We start from the raw sequence: 22,042 nt of genomic DNA, 5'->3' as shown, positions 1-22,042 counted from the left end.
AAGATGGTAACTATTGTTAGATATATTTTAGTGCACATACATATGTACACAGTCTGATTAGTTGAGACCTAAAATAACTTTAGGCTCCCTTGTTTTCACCAGTAGGAAGTGCCTTGGTGAAAGCTGAGCATTCTCCAAGGAGAAGGTCATACTCCCCAAAGCCAACTTCAGATGTGGCCGTGAAGGGTAATCAACAAGGAAGAAGCCAGGCATAGCAATGTGTGCCTGTAGTAGTTGGGGCTACTTGGGAGGATAAGGTAGGTGGATCACTTGTGTCTAGGATTTTGAGGCTGCAGTGAGCTATGATCCTGTCACTGCACTCCAGCCTGGAAAACAGAGTGAGACCCTGTCTCTTTAAAATAAAATTTTAAAAAGGCAAGGAAGAACTTCCTAGAAAGTCACATCCAGGAGCCATGGAGAACAACGGACAAAAGAGTCCATCCCAGGCCGGGTGCGGTGGCTCACACCAGTAATCCCAGCACTTTGGGAGGCTGAAGTAGACGGATCATGAGGTCAGGAGACCAGACCATTCTGGCCAACATGATGAAACCCCATCTCTACTAAAAATAAAAAAATTAGCTGGGTTTGGTTGCATGTGCCTGTAATCTCAGCTACTTTGGAGGCTGAGGCAGGAGAATTGCTTGAACCAGGGGGTCGGAGGTTGCAGTGAGCTGGTATCACGCCACTGCACTACAGCCTGAGACTCCATCTCAAAAAAAAAAAAAAAAAATCTATCCAGTAACAAAAACAAGGTCCAGGCTGGGTGTAGTGGCTCATGTACATAATCCCAGCACTTTGGGAGACCAAGGCAAAAGGATAGCTTGAGGCCAGGAATTGAAGACCAGCCTGGGCAATATAGCAAGTTATCTCTACAAAATATAGCAAAAATTAGCCAGGTGTAGTGGAACATGCCTGTAGTCCCAGCTACTCAGGAGGGGCTGAGGTGGGAGAATCCCTTGAGCTCAGAAGTTTGAGATTACAGTGAGCTATGATCACACCACCTCCTTCCAGCCTGGGGTGCCTTCCAGCCTGGGCAACAGAGTGGACCCTGTCTTCAAAAAACAAAAAAAAAAGTTCTAATCCAAGAACTTCCTGCAGTCCGGGGAAGGGGGCTTTGACGTGCCTCAGCAGTGGGAGTTCAAAACTGCTTTGGACCAGTGACTATGGCACTTCTTCTATGCTTTCCTCTTCTGAACGGGAGTTTGTATTAAGGTTATCCTTTTCTTGCCCTACCAGTATATACTGGGTGTGTTTGAGAAGTGCAGATAACTTGCTTCTTCAGTTCACAGATCACCATAAGGAACCATACTGAAGCTGACTGAGAGATTCTGAGCTGAATACAGTGACTAGATGGGATTTGGGGCTATTTCCCTTGGGCAGGAGTAAGTGTATTCTGTGAGAAGAAACAAGTATTTGGCTCAGAAAGGCAGACTGTAACATACAATTATCTGTGTTCTCTTCTTGAACTCACAGCCAGACTTCACTTCCCAGTAGGGCTACCAGATATAGCAAATAAAAAAAATACAGGATGCCAGTTACATTTGAGTTTCAATTAAGCAAAGAAGAAATTCTTAGAATTATGTCCCATGAAATATTTGGAATGTAATTATATTGAAAAATAACTTGTTTACCTGAAATTCAAATGTAACTGGGCATGCTGTATTTTATCTAGGAACCCTACTTCCCACCTCCTTTGCGTTTAGACATGGCCATGTGACTAAGTTCTAGCTACTGGAATGGAATGATGTGTTGACTCTTCCAGGCTGGCTCTTTAAAACTTTTCCAGGAGTAGAGAATTCTGTGGAGCGAGAGGAGGACGAAGTCACAAAATGGACAAGACCGGGTCCCCAATAATTGGGCAGAACAGACCTCCCTTCCTAAGCCTGCACTAGACTATGAATGAAAAAGAAAGGAACAGCCACTGAGTTTTGGCGGTTGTTTGGTATCACAGTTAACCTACCTTGGCTAGTATCCCTAATCCCTAAATTCAATAGCTATTCTTATCCTTTTCTTAACCTTAACAGCATATGACCCTGCTAACTATTTCTTTCTTCTTGCAACTTTTTTTTTTTTGAGACAGGGTCTCACTCTGTCACCCAGGTTGGAGTGCAGTGGTGTGATCATGGCTCACTGCGGCCTTGACCTCCTGGGATCAGGTGATCCTCCCATCTCAGTCTCCCAAGTAGCTGGGACTATAGGCGCACACCGGATACCCAGCTAATTTTCGTATTTTTTGTAGAGATGGGGTTTCACCATGTTGCCCAGGCTGGTCTCAAACTCCTGGGCTCAAGCGATCCACCCACCTCAGCCTCCCAAAGTGCTAGGATTATAGGCATGAGCCACCGTGCCTGGCCTTGAAACTCTCTTTTTCTCCAATGATAGAATTTGTTTCTGGTCCTTTAATTATAATAATGATAAAAAAAATAGCTACCATTCATGAAGTTCCTGCCATATGCCAGGCATTGTACTAAGTGTTTTATCTTCATGACGGCCCATGTGGTAGATGCTATCACCCCATTGTAGATGAGAAAACAGGTTTAGAGAGGTTGAGCCACTTGCCCACACTCTTAGAGCCTCTCTCTTCTCTCTCTCCACTTTTTGACAATCCCATCCAATAGCATGGCTGCTGTAATTACCACGTCTGTGTGGACGACCCCCTGACCACTCTCCTGGTCTCCAGTCCCACATTTCCTGGCACATAAATGTGCTGCTGCCATCGTAAACCCAACATGTCCAAAATGCAGTTATTCCTTTGTTAGCACTGTTCTCAACACTTTTCATATGGTAACATTTAGTTCCCACCACTACCCTATGGGATGTTATTATTCTTTTATCTATGAGCTAGATATTATTATCTACATTTTACAGATGAGTAAACTGAGGCTTAGAGAGTCAGTATCTGGCTCAAGTTTACACAGCTAGTACACAGTAGAGCTGGGCTTGGGGCTGATTTCAAAGCCTAGATTAAGACCTCAGCTCCACTCACACTGAGCTCTCCCTGTCCCAACCTGTTCCATTTCCTGCCTTCTATATTCATTCTCTACCTTTAACTTTTTCTTTTTTATTCCTCCATTACCAAAAAGAAGCTTCCAAAAAGTGCTTCCAAAAAGAAGCACTTTTTTTTTTCTTTTTATACCCTTAACTTTCAAATCCTACCCATCCTTCAAAGTCTAGCTCAACTACCATTTCTCCATAAAGTCTTTTCAGGCATCCCAAGCTGGAAGGGATCTCCATCTTGTGTCAACTTACAGAGTAAATGCTCTGTGCTTCACTTACCTTTTTCTAAGTGCACAAATAAAACTTGAATTCATTCTAATCATAAAGAGTTCAAGTAGGGCTGGGCGTAGTGGCTCACGCCTGTAATCCTAACACTTTGGGAGGCCGAGATGGGTGGATCACGAGGTCAGGAGTTTGAGACCAGCCTGGCCAACATGGTGAAACACTGCCTCTACTAAAAAATACAAAAATTACCTGGGCATGGTGACGGGCTCCTGTAATCCCAGCTACTTGGGAAGCTGAGGCAGGAGAATCACTTGAACCCGGGAGGCAGAGGTTACAGTGAGCCGAGCTTGTACCACTGCACTCCTGCCTGGGTGACAGAGCAAGGCTCTGTCTCAAAAAAAAAAAAAAAAGATTCAAGTAATGAGATATAGAGCAAGAAGAGTCCTTTCACTCCCCAGAATTTATTGTTTTCTGCCTTGATTAATTTTTCTGTGTCTGCTAGCAACTTTGTTAGACAGTTATTTGAGGACAGGAGGCATAGTTGAGTCATCTTTATTCCCCTAAAATCGGTATTAATAAACAATTACTGAAAGAATCAATCAGTTTCAAATCCCTTGAGCCTGCACGTATTACATTTTTAGATGACAGTGAGAGGGTCTGTTCAGAAAAGTGACATTTTTCCAGGAGGACTGGTAAAGGCATGTCAAACACTCTCTCTCCTCCCACCTGCATTAAAGAACAAAAAAAAGCATCTACTTCTAGGTACTTCTAGGCGTCTGGTTTCTGTTTTAGCAGGGTCTCAGAAGGAAATGACTCTTCTCTGAAATTGTAGACACCCCACCTAGCTGTGGCATTGTTAGACCTCAGGGTAAACAGGAAACTTCCTGTCTTGGGCCCTTCAAGTCCCTCTCGCAGACTATTAAAGAGACTGTTAATAGGATGGTAAAAAGACAGCTGCTGGTCATAAAATCAGCCCATTCCGTAGATCCTTAAAGAACAACTAAATCCCTGCAAGGTCAGAAAGAAAACTTTGTCCAGCTCACGCCAGGTGCGTCCACCTAGTTGGGCTCCTGTTACAGGTTTCTGGGTATGATGAGCTCTAGTTAAGCTGAAACTGCCAGAACAGTGACATCACACCTACCTTATGGGGTCTGAGTCACCTCTTCCAGTAGATGAATAATCAGTCCTGATTATTCCCCAAAAGGAGGCAAAGAGGAGAGCAAAGAACCCAGTGCTCCTACCTCAGCAACAGAGAGCCGAAACAGGACCCCAACACTTCCTGCACACAGGGTGGAAGTCTCTGGATTTGCAGCTGTTGGCAAGAAGAAAGGAAACAGTTTCTGCCAACTGGAGGGACATTAGGGCAGGGGTGATCATCTTTTGCCAAGAAGGGCACTCGGTGTCTTGGCAGAAGACAGAGGGCTGCCCCGATCGGTGTGTACATTTTCAGAAGCATTTGACTCTGGACCAAATTCTCTCAGCTGTGCTAGTGCTGCAGCGATGGATGGGAAATGCTTATTGGCCAGGCTGACCAGAAGCTCCAACAGAGGGTATTGGGGCTCAGCCAGGAGCTTCCCTTCAGCTGGCAAGTTTAGCTTTCTGTCACGGTCAGAGGGAGTGTGTCAAAATTCCAATTCTTGAGTCTCTCCAGAAGCTGCTTATGATTACCCATCTGTTTTGAAGAGTTTCTACTTACTGGACTTTTTTGGTTTAAGTGGGAAATAAAAGAGTTGATGAATGTTACAGAGCCAAACTCTTACCTGGCTTAAGGAATGGGCAAAAGTAGCTCAGCAGGGGTCAATGATCTTACTACAATTATAGTGATAGGCTCATGATCAAACAGGGGCCAGGAAGCAGGGCAGATACTATTTCATTCCACCTTGGACTTACGTACAATTTACCAATTCCTGCCGCTGTGTTGGCTCCTCTAACCCATGTCTACCGATCAAGCAAGCAGGCACCTGAGAACGGCACGACAGGCACCTTATCTGCCAGATATCACTGCTTTCCCCCATTCAAAGGAAAGACCACCTAAGTTCCTCCCCAGAGTTGCACTCCGGGGGTGGAGGAGGAGTTTATTCTAAGTGCTGAAGACAGGAGAACTAGGTATTTTCTCCTAAAATCACACGTTTAAGCCTCTACATAAGGGTTTAGACTGGGGGGATTCTGTTATTTAAGGCAGTTCTTAAGATCTTAGAGCAGAAAGGGACTTACAAGAGACTGTATGGTTCACCACCACCCCCTGAAGAATATCATAATTTCACGCAATTTTCAGAGGAGGTAACTAAGGTTCTGAAAACTCTCCCAAGTCACATGGCTGGTAAATAGGGTTTTACTGAGAGGACTAGAATCCAGGGTTCCTGATACCTCCTTCTTACCCTTTTGCCTTCAACTGATTTGTATTATTTTATTTTATTTTTATTTATTTATTTTTTTTTTAAGATGGGGTTTCACCCTGATGGCCAGGCTGGTCTTGAATTCCTGACCTCTGGTGATCCACCCACCTCGGCCTCCCAAAGTGCTAGGATTACAGGCGTGAGCCACCGCGCCCGGCCTATTTTAATTTTTAAAAAGTATTTTACTTTTTCAGAAAACTGTCAGCTTAAAAAAAACATTTTAAGAAAAAAAATTATTTTACTTTTTACCACAAAAAGGAAACAGCATGAAAATATTTGTATTGTTTTTATTTTTTACTTTTTTTGAGACAGTCTTACTCTGTTGCCTGGGCTGGAGTGCAGTGGCGTGATCTCAGCTCACTGCAACCTCTGCCTCACAGGTTTAAGCAATTCTCATGCCTCAGCCTCACAAGTAGCTGGGATTACAGGTGTGCACCACCGTGCCCTAATTTTTGTATTTTTAGTAGAGATAGGGTTTCACCAGGCTGGTCTCAAACTCCTGGCCTCAAGTGATCTGCCCACTTCAGCCTCATAGAGTACTGGGACTACAGTGTGAGACATTGTGCCCACCGTGTATTATTTTTAAAAAGGCAATTCATTGCACATATAACTGAAAGAAGTTTAATTTGCATATCTTTGTAAGATTTTTTTTTTTTGAGACGGAGTTTCGCTTTTTTACCCAGGCTGGAGTGAGTGCAATGGCGCGATCTTGGCTCACCGCAACCTCCGCCTCCTGGGTTCAGGCAATTCTCCTGCCTCAGCCTCCTGAGTAGCTGGGATTACAGGCACGCACCACCATGCCCAGCTAATTTTTTGTATTTTTAGTAGAGACGGGGTTTCACCATGTTGACCAGGATGGTCTCGATCTCTTGACCTCATGATCCACCCGCCTCGGCCTCCCAAAGTGCTGGGATTACAGGCTTGAGCCACCGCGCCCGGCAAGATTTTTTTCATATAAATAAAAATAAATGCACAAATCATAAAAAAAATTCATCAGAAACAATGTCCCAGTTGGAAAAAATGGTCCCACTTCACTACTGCCACTACACTGTTCAGGCCTGTACCATCTTGTGTGGACTGTTAGCAGCCTGTCAGTTAATGCCTTTGATGAAATTTACACTTCAATAATTGACATTTAAATTACACGCAGGTCAGTGGTAGGTTTAAGACTGTCTCTGCTATGTTGATTGACTAGACAGATCCAGGTGTACTTTAGACTTGGAATAAGACAATCTTCAGTTACAGGGAATATTGTTACTCTAAAATTTGCCCTAGCCAGGACCAGAAGGGGCTCTCTAGCAGCTGACACTTCCATTCCTAACCAGTTTTCAAAGAGAGAGATTATAATGGACACAGCAATGATCCCAAGGCAGCACAGGCAGTTCCAATGTGTGGTTTTACTTTCAGACCCCTGGGTTAAGTCGGCTTTCAGCCTGTCCCTGGAGAGTCCCGGTCATGTCCAAGGCAGGAAGTTGCAATGAAGGAGTAGTCCCAGGAGCCAGTAAGTCAGGAAGTAGCCTAGAATGTATCGTGTGACTGGAGAACAGATTTTCCAGTGATACAAAAGTCCCATGATAGGATTTCTAGGGACCTTTTGTCCTGGTGGGGAGTCCTCTGTAAGAGGCTTCGAAGGCACAGTCTTTAAGGACCTCAACAGTGGCTCTTGATCCTGAAGCAAGTGAGCTGGAAACCAGTACACAATAGGAGTGGAGGAGCCCAAAAATCTGGTGAGAACCTAGAAATTGTAAGAGGGGAACATCCAGAAATTTACTGAAATGTCACTGACTCAAATTGGACCAGCCTGGGGACTTCTCTACTGCTGGGTGAACCACGGTCCCATGACTAGAAATGTATTACTCTGGAAAATAAATTGAACAGAACTTAGGATCTGTCTTAGAAAGATGCATGGAACAGCAGACAGACATCTTCCATGTTACAAATAAACATAGTTACAGACTAATTACTATTACAATAATGGGCCAATCAGTACTAGAAACTATGGAGTCTAATTTTAGCCCAGGGCATGGACTCCAAACTCTGTGCTATTGATTTGGGGCTTGGGAACCTGAGGTGGTTCCCTTATCCCACAGGATGGCAAAGCAAAGGGAAACGGGCAGGAGACCCATTGCTTGAACATTCTCTCTACTATAGGAGTTCAGAAACAAGTTTACAAATGGCCTCCCTCAGCTAACCTGGAAACCTTAAGCTTTGCTGGCACTCGTTCTATGATTTAATCCAGCTAAAAACATAGAAAGCAACTTCCTATTTCCTCTGTGTCTCTTATCCATACAGCTTGGAGAACTTCAGAAACAGCCGATGTGCGACTCCAAGAGGAAGAAACTGCTAAGGAGAGGTCAGCATGGGGAAAAAAGACATCCCAGGGTGGGGCCACAGCAAGAACAGAAAATAAGATACAAGATCAAACCTTTCCCATCCCTTTCTATCACCACCACCACCACCCAAGACCTTAGATATGATATCTCCTCTGGAAACTGAGCACCTGCCTGAGTTGAGTACCTGCAGAAGCCAACAGTCAAGAAGCCAATATGGATATAACTGCATATTAGGGAAAAATCCCAGAGATATCCTCTGTGCTTATTCCTGTATCTCAGTCCAATCCTTTCACAACCCTCATGTTTTCGCATATGCCCTTCCTTTTACCTAGAGTGTTCCTCCTCTGCTTCTTATATGGAAAATCTCATTCTTCAGGAAACATCCCAGAGATATCCTCTGTGCTTATTCCTGTATCTCAGTCCAATCCTTTCACAACCCTCATGTTTTCGCATATGCCCTTCCTTTTACCTAGAGTGTTCCTCCTCTGCTTCTTATATGGAAAATCTCATTCTTCAGGACCCAGCTGAAATATGATGCTTTTCTCAACTACTCCAGTGAATTATATACTTCTTCTTTGCCTCCATAATACTTTATCTGAGCTTTTTTTTAAAAAAATCTCAGCCTGAGCGTGGTGGCTTACATCTTAATTCCCAGCACTTTGGGAGGCTGAGGCGGGCAGATCACTTGAGTTCAGGAGTTCGAGAACAGCCAGGCCAACATGGTGAAACCCTGCCTCTACTAAAAATACACAAATTAGTTGGGCAGTGGTGGCAGGTGCCTGTAATCACAGCTACTTGGGAGGCTGAAGCAGGAGAATCGCTTGAACCCAGGAGGCAAAGGTTGCAGTGAGCTGAGATCGTGCCACTGCACTCCAGCCTGGGCAACAGAGGGAGACTCTGTCTCAAAAAAATAGAAATAAAGTAAAATAAATCTCAAAACAGCACTCCCCTTTCTATACCACTGTACTATAATTTTATCTGTTAAATGTCTGTCCTCCTATTTATACCATTAAACCCCTAGTGGCAGTAATTTTGTTTTATTCATGTTTCTCCTTAGAGGTCTGACCTGGAGTCTGGCACAAAGAACATTCCTAAATAGTTGTTGAATGGGCCAGGCACAGTGGTTCACATCTGTAATCACAGCACTTCGGGAGGCTGAGGTGGGTGGATCATGAGGTCAGAAGACTAGACTGGCCAAGATGGTGAAACCCTGTCTCTGCTAAAAATATGAAATGTTAGCCAGGCGTGGTGGTGAATGCCTGTAATCCCAGCTACTCAGGAGGCTGAGGTAGAAGAATCGCTTGCACCCAGGAGGCAGAGACTGCAGTGTATGCCACTGTAGGCTAGCCTGGACAATAAAGCAAGACTCCATCTCAAAAAAATAAAAAAAGTTGTTGAATGAATAAATTCAGTATGGATCACTCAAATGGGAGATGTTAGCTAACTTCCCTGTCCTCGGCCAAGGGGTTTTGCCTGTATTCACATCCTTATCCCAGTCAGGAATCCACCTCACCTGAACATGCATGCACAGACCTCCAAACAGCAGCAGCACTGCAGCATGGACCAGGTACACAAACACCTGAGGACTGAGGAATCCAAGATTGGGCTTCTTTAGGGTCTTATTGTTCTTGCTCCTTTGCAGCCCAAGTGTAAGGCAGAGCCACGGGTGGGTGGTCACATATGTCCAAGTTGCCCAGGCAACCAGTATAGCCACTGGTGTAGCCAGTAAAAAATTGGGCACCTGCCTGAGCTCATAGTATTTCAAAAAGCCAACATTCCAGTAGACATCCTGGATATAGCTGTACATTAGTGGAACATCCCAGAAGCACCAAGGCGGTTCATTTCCCTCTGCAATCCGGTAGTCCTTGTCTACAGCTAACTGTACCAAGGGCTCAGGAATGGGGCGGGCTGAGCCTGGCAGACAGAATTGAGTGTAGGCATAATACTGAAAGAGGGCAAAGGGAAGGCCAAGTGTGAACACCGACAGAAACAGAGAGGCCATCAGCTTAAGGAGCTGTCTCAGGGGATTCAGCATCGTAAGAGAAGAGAAAAAGCCTTGGCACTGAGAATGCATGAGGAAGCCAACATTGACCAGCCCGTTGGAGCGTACCCCAGTAGCAATGGCAAAGAGGAGTCCACTAGTCCAGACTCGGCCCCTCTCCAGCTGCCCCATGGCGCTGAATGTCAGGAGGGCAAACAAAGCTTCTGAGTAACCAGCTGCCAGGAAGACATTGGCAGGGCTGAGACAGAAGAGCAGAGCTGCGTAAAAGGCCTGGCGGGGACAGTGCAAAACCAGACAACCCAGGTCATGAAGAGCAACTGCAGCCAACAGGAAGAACAAGAAATTGAGTGATGCTGCTGAAATCAGCAGGCAACTGCGTAGACTCAGTAACCCCCGTAAGGGTCTCAGCAGTTCAGTCCCCACCAGCAGAGCCAAGGGGAAACCAGGAAAGAAGGCAAAGTTGTGCTCATACAGGTAGCCATGCTCGGCAATGAACAGGAAGTGTTCAGCATCCCAGCGAGACAGGCCACCCAGAAGACCTTCCACAAGTTGGTCCACAAAGCCTGAGGGGGCCAGGCGAGGAGGAGAGAAGGCTTCTGCATGGTGATCTGGGATGATGGCATTGAAGAGGGCCTGTGGAGTAAAGAAAAACCAGAATTTGGGTTGAGCAACTAGAAGAAAAGAATTGTCATTTAATAAAATGAAGAAGAAGACCAGGCTCATGCCTGTAATCCTCACTTTGGCAGGCTGAGATGGGAGGATTACTTGAGCCCAGGAGTTCATGACCAGCCTGGGCAACATAGCAAGACCTTGTTTCTACAAAAACTAAAAAAAAAAAAAAAAGGCTAGGCACAGTGGCTCACACCTGTAATCCCAGCACTTTGGGAGGCTCAGGTGGGAGGATCACTTGAGTCTAAGAGCTGGAGATCAGTTTGGGCAATGTAGTGAGACCTTGTCTCTACTAGAAATTAAAAAATAAAAATTAGCCGGGTGTGGTGGCACATGCCTATAGTGCCAGCTACTTAGGGGGCTGAGGTAAGAGGATTGGTTAAGCCCAGGAGGTTGAGGCTGCAGTGAGCTGTGATTGTGCCACTGTACTCCAGCCTGGGTGACAGAATGAGACCCTATTTAAACAAAAGAAGAGATCTGAGGACTGAACCCTGGACATGTTAATATATGAAGGCTAGGAAGAGGATGAAAATCCAGTAATGAAGAAAAAAGGAATAGTCGGTGAGGTGGCAGAGAACCCAAGAGAGCATTAGAACCAAGGGAAGAAAAGGAGTGATCAACTCTGTAAATGCTGCTGGTAGGTCAAGTAACATGAGGACTGAAAACTGATGACTGGATTTAGCAAGGTGAAGGTCACTGGTGACTTTGACCAGGGCTATTTCAATGGATCAGAAGAGAGAGAAGCCTGCCTAGACTGGGAAGAGAAACTTTGAGGAGTAAGGGGAAGCAGACAAATGGGGTAGTAGGTGAACAAAAATGTGAGGTTAAGAGAAAACTTTTTTTCAAGGTGGGAGATAAGGGTTTGTATGTTAGTGGAAATAACCCAGGGAAAGGGTATGCAGGAGAGAGGGGAGAATTGCTGGGTAGGCAAAAGGGATGGAATCTGCCACCAAGGAAGAGGAGCCAGCCATAGAGAAGAGGACAGATAGTTGATCCAACCTTCAGTACTGAAAGCACAAAGGTGCAGACATAGGTAGGCTGAAGAATGTGGTGGGTGCATATGGAAGGTCTCTTCTAATGCCCTCTATTTTTCTAAGTCGTCATTCAGGAAAACAAGCTGGTAAATGTTACATGTTTTTCTCTTTCCTCAAATCTCTAACATGCTTTCCCCAGTACTCACTCTCAAGGGATAGCCTCTTTCAGGACACGCACACATCATCTTCATTAATAATGAAACTAGCCGGGTGCTGTGGCTCACGCCTGTAATCCCAGCACTTTGGGAGGCCAAGGTGGGTGGGTCACCTGAGGTCAGGAGTTCAAGACAAGCCTGCCCAACATGGCGTCTCTACTAAAAATACAAAAAATTGGGCTGGGCACGGTGGCTCACGCCTGTAATCCTAGCACTTTGGGAGGCCAAGGCCGGTGGATCACGAGGTCAAGAGATTGAGACCATCCTGGTCAACATGGTGAAACCCCGTCTCTACTAAAAATACAAAAAATTAGCTGGGCATGGTGGCGCGTGCCTGTAATCCCAGCTACTTAGGAGGCTGAGGCAGGAGAATTGCCTGAACCCAGAAGGCGGAGGTTGCGGTGAGCCGAGATCGCACCATTGCACTCCAGCCTGGGTAACAAGAGTGAAACTCCATCTCAAAAAAAAAAAAAAAATACAAAAAATTAGCTGGGCATGGTAGTAGGTGCCTGTAAGCCCAGCTACTTGGGAGGTTGAGGCAGGAGAATCGCTTGAACCCAGGAGGTGGAGGTTGCAGTGAGCCGAGATCACATCACTGTACTCCAGCCTGGGTGACAAGAGCAAAACTCCGTCTCATAAATAAATAAACAATAATGAAACCACTAGGAAATCAACAGAAGTAGTACTGGGAAGAGTGACATTGAACCAGGAGCTAAAACCATCAAGGATTAGCTGTCATTGACAGAGATGACAGCAACAACAAAGGGTAATTTAGGGATATAATCTGATGGCTTGAACATTAAAGCTGGAAGTGGGAGGATGATGATAAAATAGCATTTACTATTAAATGTCTTTTTGCTGGCCGGGCACAGTGGTTCATGCCTGTAATCCCAGCATTTTGCAGGCCGAGGCGGGTGGATCACGATGTCAGGAGTTTGAGAACAGCCTGGACAACATGGTGAAACCCTGTCTTTACTAAAAATACAAAAACTAGCTGGGCGTACTGGTGGGTGCTTGTAATCCCAGCTACTCGGGAGGCTGAGGCGGGAGAATCATTTGAACCTGGGAGGCTGAGACTCCATCTCCAAAAAAAAAAAAAAAAAGAAAAAGAAAAAAGAAAAGTCTTTTTGCCTATTAAATTATTACTATTACTAGATTATTACTATAGGTACTTTAAACATTTTTGGTGGTTGAATGAACTGCCTAGAGGAAATAATACTATTTCCAAAATTACCACCTGATTTAGAACCCAGCTGTCCTGGTTCCTTATCCTGGATGCTGACTTGCAGCACTGCTCCTTTGGTTCTGCCAGGAAGCCAGCTGATGCTGGTTGAGAAACATCACTGAGTAAGTCTCCCTAGCCTGGCAACAAAAGCATAGCCCCATTTTTAAGGCTTTTTCACTTTTTGGTCAGTTTCCTTATCAGGCCACTTCAAACAGTAAAAACAAACAGGACAGGAGTGACAGTCATAGATAAACAGCCCTAGCCTGCAGGTGGACACGTTTAACTAATCTCAAAACCTAGCAGAGGCTGCTACACCTTATATAGTGGGGGAGGAGGGAGAAAAGGTTTCCACAAAGGAACCAGCTATAAGCCTCAGAGAGAATGGTACTGGGATAAAAGGCACACATAACTATGTGAATCTAACACCCCTAAGTGTTGACATATATTCAACAACATTCATTCATTTATGAATAAACTGAGCTAAGCATCAGGTACTGTGCTAGGCAGCAAATAATTCATATATACGTGACATTTTATTAAAATATGTATCAAGCCTCGGAGGAGAAAGGGAGCTGCAAAAGGGCAAGTGCACTGAGAGTTGTGTGTGGGTGAGGCAGGAAAGGGAGGCACTCGGGGGAACAGGAGGGATCATTATATATCCAGATGGTGTCAGGACTTGTACATTGCCACATCTCTCGCACTCAACTTACTGACACAATGCTCAGTCTCCTGGTAAGGGGACACAGAGCAATACTTTGAGCTATCATACCATACAAGTATCTCTGGTTACAGAACATCACAGTCTGTTGGAGAGACCACTACTAGCTCAGGAGTTAGGAAACACGGGTCAAACTCCAGCCCTTCTCTATCTTCCTATGTGGCTTTAGGGATGTCACTTAACTTTTCTGGGCCTCTGCTACTTCATGTGTAAAACAGAAGATTAACAGACCGTGTTTCTAAGATTCCTGACCACTTTTCAGCTCTAAAGTCTATGCCCCTATGGTTCCAACCACATGGAGGGACACACCTGGGAGGTGGAAAGGAGATGGGGACTCTTCTTACCGCCTATTCCAGTCATGTAGCAATGGCACATTCAGGACAAAGGATGGGAGACTGACCTGGAGTATGAGAGTCAGGATACGGCAGCTGACTGCAAACCTCAGCACCTCCTTCCGGGATGGATCCTGGGGCCACATCCTCTCACCACCAGGAATTCAGGGGTGTTGCTACCAGGATTGAGCTCCCTCAGGCTTCTAAACCCCAAAGGAGGAAAATGTCACACATCAGGTGAAAGCAAATTCTTGAAAGCATTCTTCATTGGGACCTCCCCTCTCAGAATTACTATGACAAACTTAACCAGTCACCTAACTTCCCAGATCAGGGGAAAGCATCTTGACAGTAAATGGGTTTCGCAGGTGTCACTTTGAAGCACCGAAGTCTCATTGGAAAAGTTCCACACAGATAAGCAGGTAGCTGGAAAGCTAAGGTCACAGAAAATCTTTTAAAGCCTATTGAATGCACCTCTGCAGGAACAAAAGATCTGGGTTCAAGTCCTGACTCCGTCGCTTACAAGTTATTAAGTCTCTCTGAGCCTCAGTTCTTTATATAAAAAATGGGAGCAAACTTTTTTTTTTGTCTATCTCACAAAATTGTCATGATGGTGAAACAGACCAAAGTGTGAAGTTCTGCTCAAATCTATGTTGTGTTACTATTATTTGGTGTGTGCCCTTTTCCTCTTGCCCAGAATAATAAACTAGGTCCCAAACCAGAGTCCCCAAAGTGGGGCATAAAACCATACTGGAAGACCATAATGACTACACACTCTAGCTTAGCTCTCTGATGTGTGTTCAGCTGGTCTGTTAAGTGGGAAAGGAAAAGAAAACCACCACTCAGCAGGACCTCAGCCAGCTCACACTGCTGAAACAGAGTAGACTACCAGGGATGAAGAAAACTGTTATTTCCCATCTCTTTGTTGGGATAGTACCAATGTATAAACAACTGCAAAGCCACTCAGAGGCAAGGAACGCACTTTAAGGCATCTTTTACAATTCTTTAGGCTAAAAGAAGTCATAATGGCTCCTTAAGAACTTTCAAACACCAACCTGAGAAATCCAAAAGGGAAGCAAAAGCATCAGAGGCAGCTCATCGATTTGGAGTGAAGAACTATGCCTAATAGAAAAAAAAAATATTTGAACTGAAAAATTTAAGGAGGGCTGGAAGACTCTTTTTCTTCTCTTATCTGGCAAATACCAACCAAACTTGTAGTTATCACTTGTTTCTGGAATTCTCTGATCCTCACTAGCCAGTGTACTATGCTCTCACTACATTCTTCCCTATTTCCTTTATTGCTATTGCTTAAGTTCCTAAGGGCAGGGGCTTTATATCACAACTATATCCCAGGGCCTAGAACACAAACAGGCATCTTAAACTTGTGTTCTGAATGAATCGAAGAGGTAGGGACTGGATACAGCATCAGCAGTTCACTGACTCTAGATATGAAATCACTGACCCACGTATTCTTCCCATCATATTTCATGTCAAGAGCAAGACGACAAAGTGACAGAAGCCACAGGAAAATAAAATTTCCCCAGAAAGGGAGCCGTTGGCCAATGGCAACAGTACTCTTTCCCCGGCACAAGGGGGCGCCTGCTGCTTACTCCATCGCAAGGAGGCCTGGAGGAAGGGAGGGGCCCCCAATTCCACACCGGTTGGCTCAAGAAAATTCAGTTCAAAGACAAGTTTCTGAAAGCCCCAGAGAGCAACGGTCGTTCGTGAATCTACCCAACGTTTCCAACATATGACTCGCTGAATCGAGAGAAATCACGTAAATAGGCACACCCAACCTCACACGGCTACTCCTTCCCTATCCTACGGGTGAATTCACTTTTTTTCCCCTTTCTTGGCTTCACACTGGCACGCAGAAGATAAGTCGGGAACAGAAAAGCACTTAACCCACCTGACACTTGATCATGTTTGCATTCTTCCTTTCCTCTCTTGGAGTCAGACTCTAGCCTCAGAGACTACAGATGTGTAGCCCACACTTTGCTTACAGGTAAACCAAGTAAAAACAAAGCCAGTCAATTCTCCCTCTCAGCTAATTGCTAACCTCACTTCCCAACAACCCCTTTGCCAAATCACAGACTCTTAACTGGCAGGACACAGATCAACTAGTTTCACTCTTTAAACATTTTCCCGTGAGACAAATAGGCCCCAGAGATCTCATCAGACACTATGAGGCCAGTATAATTACCATCGCCATTTTATGGATATGGACACTGAGGCTCACTGGGGTCAAGTGACGCACGCAGGGATACTTAAAAGAGGCTGTCATGTTTTTTGCTTCTTAAACCTGACGGTACCAGCCCGCCTCCTTTCAGAGCCAGGATTATGACCCAGGTTACACAAACGCCTAGCCCAGTACTTCCATACCAGAGCCTGCCTTTGCTGGGTATGCTTTGGGTAGCTGGGCCCTATCTGAGAATTTGGGACATCCTGCTGAACTGCAACTCTGGACTCTCTAAGACCAACACCCACTGCGTGGGCTAGAGAAGTCGCTCTAACCCAGGGTCCTTAGAGCCAAAGGCCTCGTGTGCCGCCTTCTGTCAGCCCAGCCGTGTCCGCAGCCCGTTTCTGGCCGGCTCCTTTTGGACACAGTCCCTTCTGGGGACTAATCATCGACTCTCACCCAAGATGGGCCCACGGCCCAGGGACCACTCCCGAGGGAGCCTGCGGAGCCCCACCAGGCTACAGGGCCGGAAGCAGGCGAGGGCGGGAGGCTGGAAAGGAAGAGGCGGCGCCCGAGGCTGCGATGGCGGAGGGGCGGGGCTCCCCGCTTCTCTGGGCCTCTGTCTCATTTCTGCCGGCCTCCATCTGACAGCTTCCCTCCCGCCAGAACTCCAGGGATCCCAAGCTAGCGACGGGTCCTCAGCGCCTGCCCGTCCCGACCTTTCCAGCGGGGACCGAACCTCAGCTCCTCCATCCGGGACACACGCGGCCCACGCCTGCGCGCTGGCTCCGCCGACGGCGTCCCCGCCCCGCTCCTGCCCGGACTTGGAGCAGCGCCGCCTCCCTCCGCGCCGGCCATGTTGACTCTGGGCGAGCGGGGCGGGGGACACCGCTCGGCGCCTCGCCGCATAGCACCTTCCCACCTTGGTGACACCTGAAGAGTTCTCTCGCACTTCACTCTCCTTCAATGCCCCCCGCCACCGCGCCTTCAAATAGTGAGCCAAGGCTGCTGAGTTAGTGGTCTTGCCCCAGTTCCTTCCTGCTAACATTCACTGAGTTCTCTGTGGGGGCTGAGGCTCTAGTAGTTGGGGGCTGACCCGCAGCCTCTTCACAGAAGCCGGAGCCGCGCTCTTCATGCTGTCAGGCAACAACAGCTCAGCACAGGGCCTGGCACACAATAGATGTCCTCTGAATAGCTAAAGAAAAGCATTCTTGGGGTTTCTGTGGCCGGCAGCGGCACCCTGCGTCCTGGGTGTGAAGAAAGTGGGGGATCCCCCTGATTTTCCCCTCCTCTAGCTACCAGAGACCTTCTGTCCTACTTCAGTCCTCTGCCTCTCCCCAGGTGGCTAATGAGGATGGTGAGGAAAACCTCAGAGAACACCCTCCAGGACTCCTTTCACCTCCCTCACTCAAGCAGTTTCTCTCATACGAAGTGGGGCCAAAAAAGAAGAAAAAAAAAGAGGCGAACTCAACAAAACCGTCTATGGTGGGGAGCGGCCAGTTGGTACCCTTGTAACGGAATCTGTTAGAACAACTTTGCACCCTCCTTAAAGGAAACAGATGATAAATCCTTCTCCGTTGGTGGATTTCTTGTTTCTCAGGATTCCAAAGCCTTCTTGTGGTTTCAGTTATCTGCCCTCTAAACGAAGCCAGGGGTCCGGGTTAGCCTCTGGCCACAGCCTGGCTCTGGGAGGGGTTTATCTTCTGCAACAGCTACTCATGTGGGTGGGAACAAAGAGATGATTGCTACCTCTCCAGGGGAAGACCAGCCCACATCAGTCTGTAAGGGCTGGGACTCTTACCTCTTGACTCTTTATAAAACTCATTTCAGTCCCTGAGACCTAAATCGCCTTCAGATATTTCTTGTGTGCAAGGTGGAGAAACTACAAATCACATTTAGTCGTTGTGTGTTGGAGAAGGGGGAAAAAATGGAGTTTCATGGCCCTTCCCCCAGGTTTTTCAGTGCCACTCACTTGTTCTCAGCTCCAGAGGCCAGTGAGTGACATGGCAAAGCCTGGGGGCACACTTGTGACTAGGGCCCAAGGCTGTGACTTGAATCTCTAGAAGTCCACCATAAGGCTCCAAGCAGCACTCTCTTTGCACAGACAAAACTGAGAAGTGAATTGTCCTTGCTCTGTAAATTCACAAGGGGAAAAAGACATGCATTCTCAGAGTTCCCTCTGTCCACACCAAATTATCTCAAAAATCTATTTGTAAAAATGCCAGGGGTCTCTCGAGACAAGTCAGAATGTTTTTTAAAAGCTAAGCTGTCACCCTGTAGAGGTAGAACTTTATCCAGATTTTCAGCTGTACTTTCCAGCAATTTCTTCTTTCCTTCTCTGCTACCCAACCCCCTCCTCTTCCGCTCTGTTTCCTGTTTCATTTTCTGGCTTCTGCTCTGACAGGAAAACAAGGAAGCTGAATCTTGTGCTCTCAAAGCCCTGACTCTCTGGTTTCAGATTGGAAGAAGGCTAGATGGGATAGGAGGGGATTTTGGAGCTCCCAGGCTGTGAGTAGTGAAGGAGGCAGCTTCTCAGTGTGCTTGTAGAGTCTGCAGCTAAGATGGAGCCTGCATCTACCCAGGGAGCCAGCTGAGCTACCAGAACTGTGGAAAGCAAGTGAGACAGAGCTATATCCCAGGGCTCCAGAAAGACTCCACACTTCCCAGCCACTTCCATTAAGAAACACGTATATGCCACATCACCAAGAAACAGTATCACATACAAATCCCTAACCTGAACAATGCAAGTGATGCATTACTATTCTAGAAGCTTAGAATTTAAGAGGGTTACATCATTTCTGTTCTTTGAACTTGCCTAGCTCTGCTCTTGCTATTCTCCCTGCTTGAAGCCCTCTACCACCAGACCACCTTTTGGCTAGCCCATTATGTTTGGGTCTCAGGAGTGATGTCACCTCCTCAGAGAGGCTTTCCCTGTACTATATCTCATCAGTCTGTTTTTTTTTTTTTAAATGAGGTCTTGGCCGGGTACCGTGGCTCACGCCTGTAATCCCAGCACTTTGGGAGGCTGAGGCGGGTGGATCATCTGAGGTCAGGAGTTCAAGACCAGCCTGGCCAACATGGCAAAACCCCATCTCTACTAAAAAATACAAAAATTAGCTGGGCATGGTGGCAGGCACCTGAAATCCCAGCTACTCGGGAGGCTGAGGCAGGGAGAATTGCTTGAACCCAGGAAGTGGAGGTTGCAATGAGCTGAGATCACACCATTGCACTCCAGCCTGGGCGACAGAGCGAGACTCTGTTTCAAAAAAAAAAAAAAAAAAAATACACACAAAACAAAAAATGAGGTCTCACCATATTGCGCAGGCTAGTCTGGAATTCCTGGGTTCAAATGATCCACCTACTTTGGCCTCCCAGAGTGCTGGGATTACAGATGTGAGACACCACACCCATTCTCTATTTTCTTTGTAGCACTTAATACCATATGCTTGTCCTGTCTATGAATTTTGCTTGTTTCAGTGTCTGTTTCACTCTTCTGGAATGTAAGCTTCTGAGTGTAATGGAGGAGCAGGGGCTTTGTTCACCAATGTATTCCCAGTGTTAGAACAGTGCCTTGCACACTGTGTGTCTTCAATAAAGATCTGGTCAATAAATCAATTTCTTTAATCCTATACCTATATTTTATGGATGAGGGAGCTAAGGACCACAAAGGGGAAGTGATTGGCAAGAAGTCATATAGCAAGGCCGGGCACTGTGGCTCACGCCTGTAATCCCAGCACTTTGGGAGGCCGAGGCGGGTGGATCACAAGGTCAAGAGATCGAGACCATCTTGGTCAAATGGTGAAACCCCATCTCTACTAAAAATACAAAAATTAGCTGGGCATGGTGGCGCACGCCTGTAGTCCCAGCTACTCGGGAGGCTGAGGCAGGAGAATTGCTTGAACCCAAGAGGCGAAGGTTGCGGTGAGCCGAGATCGAGCCATTGCACTCCAGCCTGGGTAACAAGAGCGAAACTCTGTCTCAAAAAAAAAAAAAAAAAAAAAAAAAAAAGAAGTCACATAGCTAGTGGTAGTGATGGGACTTGAATTCAGGTCTCAGCCTCCGAGGCTGGTTCTCCCACTCCACACTATTTTAATCTTTCACAGATTTACCTCTTTCCCTCTCTTCCTTTTTTCCCCTATGTCTAAAAGTCTTTACAGGCTACGCTAAGATGGGCACACCAAGTCTTAATAGCTCTGACCTACTCTTTCCACCATCAAATTCCTATCTTATCTGTTTGATTTGTTCAACAGTACAAGAATGCCTACTATGTGATGGGATGAGGATGCAACACTAAGCAAGACCGAAACAATCCTTGCCTGGTGGAGATATCTACCTCACATAGGATTTATAGTGCTTGGCATACAATGTTCAATAAAGATGGGCCTGTAACTCACTGAACAAAAAAGAGTGAGTGATTTTCCCACTGAAGGTGCAGAGAAGGAAGTTAGGTAGTTCTCACAGAACACTCACTTCCCTGGAGCAATTGACAATTCATTTCCCTCTGTAGCTGCCTTGCCTTGCTCCTGCCTCTGCTTCTGGAGGTGGCCTTGGCCCCGGGGTGGGCAGAGGACTAGCCCAGTGTACGTACTCTCAGCAGTTCAGTTTCAAGATGCTAAACTTTCCATGGCTCAGTCCTATGGTATTGGAATAGCTGATCCCAATCTGGGGTGTTGGCTCTGACACCATGCCATTGTGAAGCAAAAGTGACCATACTGGCCTCTGATGACAGGCAGGTGTGCCTTACCAGAACTTTATGCTACTTCTTTTTGCTGTAGATAAAAGGGCATTCATTGGCAGTTTCCAAGGATGCTAGGTGACATTTACATACATCCTGACACCTGGGGTGACACTAGTCAGGTCTCAGACATTTACCAAAAGCAACCTTTTTGGCCTCTGTCCGATCACTTGAAGATGCCTATCCACCCAAGGACAAAGACTCTGCCCTACCTCCAACTTCAGGAGCCACACACTCATCATTTAAATCCCATGGACACTAGGTATTTTTCACCCTTCCTTCAGTGTTTAGCCTTTCAGTAGTTAGAAAACCTTGACCCCACTGACAGGCCTAGTGGGAAGGCCTTAGCCACTTGGGGGTGGCAGTGGCTGTAAGGCAAAAGAGCCAATGAGGTTGAGAGTATTGTTTAGGCTGGACTTGGCTGCTGTCCAGCTATGAAAGAAGGTTAAGGTCATTTGGGGGGTGAGGAGGGAGGAGCCTGGGAAAAGAACTACTGGCCACACCCCTGGGTTCTCTGCTGGTTAGGTTCTATTTACTTCTCAAAAGCAAATTACTCACAGCTCAGTGGCCAGCAGTTCTCTTGGCCATGGTAACTCCAGTCAGAAACTGGAGACCAGGCTAGGCTCTCCCTGCATTGCAAGAGAGCAGATGAAAGGAACCCGGGAAACCAAACTCCTAGGTAATACTCCACACACAGCCCAGAAATGCACTTTCTAGACTAGAAAACGGAGCTGAAGGCCCAGAACAAAAACAACCATTAGCAATATTGCTTACCAAAACTGTAGATATGAAAAGCTTCCCACTTTTTTCTTTTTTCTTTTTTTTTTTTTTTTGCTTCCCACTTTTTTCTAGAGGAGTCCTAGGAAGGCATCTTGGCTGACAAAGGTTTTCCTCTCTCAGTTGAGAAATACTAATTATTCAATCCTGTTCCTGACCCGAATATTAATAGCCAGTTAGTTTAATGAACACTTGGTTGAAATTCTTAGGACAATTTTACCTCGTGCTAGACAGTAAAAACGAATCTTGCTTGCTGACTCCACACCTA

General features: G+C 46.2%; 2 protein-coding genes across 12 annotated transcripts in view; both read right to left on the bottom strand.

The window, feature by feature from the left end:
* ZDHHC18 (zinc finger DHHC-type palmitoyltransferase 18) overlaps positions 1-5,626 on the bottom strand; it is a 52,726-nt gene extending 47,100 nt beyond the window's left edge. Inside the window, exon 1 of the mRNA XM_064363522.1 lies at positions 4,464-5,626. Coding sequence (XP_064219592.1) covers positions 4,464-4,678 — 215 coding nt within the window. The 5' untranslated portion in view covers positions 4,679-5,626. The remainder of the gene's footprint in view (positions 1-4,463) is intronic.
* Positions 5,627-6,995: 1,369 nt separating this feature from the next.
* Positions 6,996-17,886, bottom strand: PIGV (phosphatidylinositol glycan anchor biosynthesis class V). 11 transcript variants are annotated; one of them, XM_012440200.2, is made up of 6 exons: positions 17,770-17,886; positions 15,993-16,081; positions 15,139-15,205; positions 14,155-14,289; positions 9,465-10,586; positions 6,996-7,353 (listed from the first exon to the last, which is right to left on the bottom strand). In XM_012440200.2, the coding sequence occupies exons 4-6, from the start codon at positions 14,230-14,232 to the stop codon at positions 7,072-7,074; spliced, it is 1,482 nt and encodes a 493-aa protein (XP_012295623.2). In that variant the 5' UTR covers positions 14,233-14,289; positions 15,139-15,205; positions 15,993-16,081; positions 17,770-17,886; the 3' UTR covers positions 6,996-7,071. The 11 variants fall into 11 exon arrangements, with proteins under 11 accessions (XP_012295623.2, XP_064219588.1, XP_012295622.2 ...); XM_064363518.1 differs by lacking the exon at positions 17,770-17,886 and adding an exon at positions 16,982-17,027; XM_012440199.3 differs by lacking the exon at positions 17,770-17,886 and adding an exon at positions 16,722-16,748.
* Positions 17,887-22,042: the final 4,156 nt, after the last annotated feature.

The sequence above is a fragment of the Aotus nancymaae genome, unplaced genomic scaffold (genome assembly GCF_030222135.1).
Source record: "Aotus nancymaae isolate 86718 unplaced genomic scaffold, 86718_ANA_hifiasm-v0.15.2.pri h1tg000053l, whole genome shotgun sequence".
Lineage (NCBI taxonomy): Eukaryota > Metazoa > Chordata > Mammalia > Primates > Aotidae > Aotus > Aotus nancymaae.
This window is presented reverse-complemented; position numbering and strand designations above follow the sequence as displayed.